The sequence below is a fragment of the Monopterus albus genome, unplaced genomic scaffold, assembly GCF_001952655.1.
Source record: "Monopterus albus unplaced genomic scaffold, M_albus_1.0 scaffold269.1, whole genome shotgun sequence".
Lineage (NCBI taxonomy): Eukaryota > Metazoa > Chordata > Actinopteri > Synbranchiformes > Synbranchidae > Monopterus > Monopterus albus.
The window spans coordinates 226737-232288 of NW_018128149.1; the positions used below are offsets into that span (position 1 = coordinate 226737).

Sequence of the window (5552 nt, forward strand, 5' to 3'; positions counted from 1 at the left end):
CTACATTTGAAATGAAACTCTTCATATCATTGGAAACAGGAAGTGGTAAATCCTTCTGCACCATCACACCAGTGTCATGGAAAGACCTGCTCAGCTGCAAACCAGTCTGAAATCACCCTGGGCAGTTTGTTCAAGCACACGTCAACCCTACAGATTTATTGTCATCCTGTCACAGTGCAAATCTGACTCTGCACGTTTTCTAAAAACAGCTTTTGGTTTAAACAGGCTTCAGACTGTCTGAATCTAGTATCTGGATGTAAAATGACATCACATCTAAAGGATGGCCGTGGTCTCTTATTGCCACCAAATACCATGAAATGTATCCAACTAACAAATACTGTGTGTCTACAAAGCCTAGTTCACATTAGAGCTACAAAAAGCTTCTCTTGGCCAAAAACTGTCAGACACGTGAGCAAGCCACACTGTTGTTCCTTCTTCACTAGGAACACAAACACTGTAGTCTGACTGCGCCGCCTGTACTCTGTCCTCAGAGGCCAGGTTTAATCCGCCGCTGAAAACAGTCCCCAGCAAAGCCACTACTGCCCGTTTGTTACAAACTACACCGACCAGCTGTTTAAGGGAATAACAGAGCTTTAAAGAACATCAGCTGTATTTGTAAGCTCCTAAAAAACAGCAGGAACCACTGGATAAGAAAGTCAAAAGGTCTTGAGGGATGGACTAACGTTGTTTGGTTGTATCATGGATTTGTTGACAGTAAATAAAAACATACAGCCTGATCTTTAACTGGGCAAAGTGCTCTGTCTGTAGACCTGATCTGCAACATGTCACTGGTTTCTTGCAACAATCTGAAAAATGAACTGATAGACTGAAATAGGGGAAACGACCCGACCTATCAGCCAAGACCAAGGGTTTCAGTGTCTGCTGCGACATTTACCTTCTGCTCACAATTCTGTGGCTTGAAGACAAGGTTTTTCCAGGACACTGACGATGGATCAAATACAGAACCACAAAAATGTGTGCAATCCTTTAACGAAACCAAACGGGGTGAAATCCTGGTGGCGATGTGCTGAACTGATTGTCGCACTCCGGTCAGGGCGAGTCGACACCACACAGATCTTAATCCCGTTTAGTTTCAAGAATCTGGTTTAAGATCTCGTGAGTGCTGAGCCAGACTCAGACCAGACGGGGAATTAAAGGCAGTGGGTGATTTGTCAAAAGAGTCGACAATGAGTAGTTTGAAGGGCAATGCTAAATCCCCCGACAGAGTAAGAGCTCGATTCATGGCATGGAAAAAGCCAACTAGAGCACAAGAGTCCTGCACAGATACATCTCTGTACTACTGGTAAACTGTGGGTAAAGTGCAAACACTGGTGGTTTGTTGCACACTGAACCTTTTTCATGAGTTTATATTATTTAGATCTTTGACAAGCTTGTTTCAAAGCAGCAGTCTGGTACTTGAACCACACTAAACAGCATTTACGTAGCTCTAAACCAAGGTGTTTTTGCCTTCTGATGATGATGATGATATGACCAGATTCTTTGGAACAGTTCTTTCAGTTTGGATTTCCAGTTGAGAATAAAAATAAATTCATTTGATAAACTGATGAACTTTTTTCCAGTTTTTGAACTAATTAGGTTTTTTTCAGAGATTCGTTTGATTTACCTCAATGTTTGACATAACATTGGCACACTTGCCAAAGTGTAGGTCTTCAATCAATTACCAGCCTTGAGAAGCAACCTCAAGTTTTCTCCTCATGCAGTGTAGGAACAGCAGGACTCTAGGTCTTTGTGTTTGTTTGCAAAGCAAACAGAAGCTGGACATTTGACTTTAATTCTGGACTTTATGATAAATCACCCACTGGCCAGAGAACTGGTGGACATGAGCATGCTCACCACCAGAAAACACATGCTGGAAGAGTTCAGGACAGTGTAAATAACCTCCTTGTGCACTTGAATCAGTTTTTGGTGTGATCTCGAAGGCTGTCAGAGGAAGAGCGATAAAAGTGTCCATCCCAGGCCCTTCTTCAGTGCGACTTTGCACAGGTGTGGTAAAGTGACAGCACATTTAAACTCAAAGTGCAAAACTATCAATGAAAACAGATGAAGTTGCTTTTCAGGTTTTCAAGGTGATTTTTCTTGACCACTCTCTCCTCTCATCTATTACAATGTGGTGATTCAGCCCCTTTTTAACAACTAGTCCCGCTCCAAAGTTGAAAGAGAGAGATTGCTTATTTTTTCCCCTCATCTTACTCTAAAAAATATAAAAAAATAGTAATAATCGTACCGCTATTAAAAGACTGGTAACATCAATAAAGTTATACTTTTACTATGAAAACATTTTTAAAATGACGTCATTGTTTTCCCTCCTCGCTCAAGTCTCAATCTGTCAGAGAGCCATCGATTCTGACTACTGAAAGTTAGCGGTCGAAACGCCATTGGGAATGCCATCACTCTTACAGCCATGTGTACTCTAAAAGCATTGATCAACAGTGGGAAGGCACCAACCCCCCCCCAGGCCAATAAATGATGTTTACATCTTTGATATAGTTTCCCTGACCCCCCGTATCTGAAGCCAGGGGTCAGTCAGTGTTTCAAACTCTTGGCTCGTCAACATGAGAGGCCCAAGAGGTCAAAGGAATCCAGAGGCGGGTCTCCTCTGTGCTTCTATCTTTACAGACGGGGTTTCCCTCGCTGTCTTTGTAGTTGATCTGCTTCTCTGTAATAAACTCCAACAGCGTTGTCCAGTCCACGAGTCTCCACAGGGAACTGGAAATAACATTAAAGGTAGTAAATATTCAGCTTTGTTTGCTTCTTTACTTGACTCCCATAGCTTCTCTCTGATGCCCTCAGCGTTCCTCGGCTAGGGTATGTTCAGTAAACAGAAGAACAAACAGGCTTAACCCACAAGTAGCCTTTTTTTTTTGCTTTTTGGTTCCCGCTATGGTACTGTTTCCTGTTCTTTGTCAGTGTCAAACACTGGCTGTGATTGTTTGCTTGATTTGCTGCCAGCAGTGTCATCGATGATAGCTTCTGTCTTGGCAGCGAGTGGGTGAAAGAGCTCCAATGTGGTCCGTGTCACGCTGTCGTATGATGGCGGTGAGGACGCGGAGGAAATCATCTCTGAACGCTCTGTAACTAACAAACTTGAGCCGTAGTTTTCTCTCATCATCGCAGCAATTAGCCCTTCTTTCTCAGGTGCATCATCCCCGAACACTATCTCGCCATGTTCCTGGCCATCGCCTCCTGCATGCCCTGGCGAGGTGATCTGGCGGTACAAGTAGGAGGCAGCCTTCATCTGTCGCCTTACCAGGTGCCTGCGGTAACACCTCTGAATCACTGTGGCAGAAACTTCTTCCTGTTTCCGCCTCAGAGTTGTTGTGATTGGCTCATAGGAGATCTTGGACGGATTGGCCATCATGAACTTCTCCTCCATCTGCTGCTTGAGGGCGTCCATCTCATCCGACTCTCCCAGAACACGCTTGGTGAAGGCAAAGAGAATGTCCAAGCAGTGGATCTTGTCCCCACTGACCATGGGCAGGTCCATGGAGATCAGTTTTACCTTGTTAGGCTTGGCAATGCGCAGCGGCTCCGACAGTGAGTCGGCAAAGTCGGACAACTTGGCGTACTCGATGAACTGCGTGGCCTCCGGGTCAAACTTCTCCCAGACCTCGTAGAACATCTCAAAGTCATCCTCGCTCAGTGGCTCAGTGCTCTCCTCCGTTGCCACGCTGAAGTTCTCCAGGATGATGGCAATGTACATGTTTACCACGATGAGGAAGGAGATGATGATGTAAGTCACAAAGAAGGTGATGCCCACTGATGGGTTTCCACAGTTGCCCCTGACAGTGGTGCCAGTGTGGGGAATGTTGGGGTCGCACTCCTTAGGGGAGTTATTGAGAATGGGGCTGAGCAGGCTGTCCCATCCAGCAGAGGTGGTGATCTGGAACAAGCAGATCATGCTGTTCCCAAACGTCTCAAAATTAAACATGTCGTCAATCCCCCCTTGTCGTTTCACATAGGCGAAGTTAGCCATGCCGAAGATGGCGTAGATGAACATAACCAGGAAGAGGAGGAGCCCAATGTTGAAGAGAGCAGGAAGTGACATCATGAGGGCGAACAGCAATGTCCGGATGCCCTTGGCACCTCTGATGAGACGCAGGATGCGTCCAATACGGGCCAGTCGAATCACTCGGAAGAGAGTTGGCGACACAAAGTACTTCTCGATGATGTCAGCGAGCACGATACCTAAAAACAGATCAAAAGAAAAAGATAGTCATGTATGCTTGACATATTTATCTTTATGACCAACAGTTCTTACACTTGTACAGAAAGGAACTGTTTCAATGTTAGTACACAAAGAGTTTTATGATGAATAACAAAAGAGAAAACAACTAAGCAGCCTAACGCCGTGCACAGCATATCAGCTGAGTGTAATGATCTACCTGACACCAGGGGGCAGCAGCTGTCAAAACACTGAGGCTATGACAGTGGGGGTCGCCACCCCTCCCTTAAAATAGAAGCCCAAAAGCATCCCCATGAACCATCCCCAGGGAAGCCTCGTCTCAGCGTGCACACACACAGACACACGCCTAATTACACATGAGCTTACACATGAACAGGAGGAGCAGCGCACATGCAGTATGGGCGCTGAAGGCTAAACTAGCAGCTCGGGTTGCCCTGCGACACAGTTGTCCTGTTTATTTTGAGCGTGTGTGGGACTGTACATGGTCATACGGGACCTTGGTGCCCATCAACGCCACCAAGATGGTCACCGTGGTGACAGATTACTGCCAGGCAGGCGCTGTGTTGCTTCCTGATGATGGCTAACACACACCTGTGCACACATTAACCTTCCACTGATATATAGTTTTTTCAAATTGTCAAAGATTAATACCCCTCTCAAACATCCAATATCAATCAAGCTCAAGGCCCGTTCATCATTCCAATTATAAACAATCACCCTCCAGTAAAAAAAGGTGAACACTTCATTTTACCGGTCCAGTCCCCTAACAGCTTCAGGCAGCTCGGGACCTAATTATATGGTTCTTTCCAGGAAACTTGGTGAGAATTTATTTGAAAATAAAGTTGAATGTACAGAAGAATAATAAATGTCCCCTCTCTTTGTCACCATACATAACCGTTAATTTGAATATATAAAAAAATGGTTATGGGGATTCATCAGCTCTGTGGAGCTTTTTAGCCTCTTTTAGCTCCTGGTTTTACTCTAGAGGCCCCCAAAGGAAATATCGGTAACACTTTAATTTACAGGCGGTTAACTGCGTAGTCATATGAAGGAACTATGGAAAAATGACATAACGAGCAGCTGTTGTTTATGAGCGACCAGGAATGAGGTAAAATTAAAGCAGAATAATATGAATCATGCAGTGTTAAGAACGAGATAACAGGTGACATTTTCAGCCACTTCTTGGTGGTAAACAATGACCAGCGTGGCTGTCAGAACCCTTGGCTTGTTCAAAGGTAGATCCCTGGAAATTACTGATCCGTTCTACACACAGTACTTGGCTAAATCACCAGAACGGCAGCTATACGTTTATCCTGAGCGACACCAGCGAGGACATGCTGCCCGTCAA

At 45.0% G+C, this 5552-nt stretch overlaps 1 protein-coding gene across 2 annotated transcripts in view; it reads right to left on the reverse strand.

The window, feature by feature from the left end:
* Nucleotides 1-637: 637 nt before the first annotated feature.
* LOC109972753 (sodium channel protein type 5 subunit alpha-like) overlaps nt 638-5552 on the reverse strand; it is a 78106-nt gene continuing 73191 nt past the window's right edge. For both annotated transcript variants that reach the window (XM_020621865.1, XM_020621864.1), the window contains one exon: nt 638-4206. In XM_020621865.1, the coding sequence (XP_020477521.1) occupies nt 2900-4206 (1307 nt within the window). In that variant the 3' untranslated portion in view covers nt 638-2899. The remainder of the gene's footprint in view (nt 4207-5552) is intronic.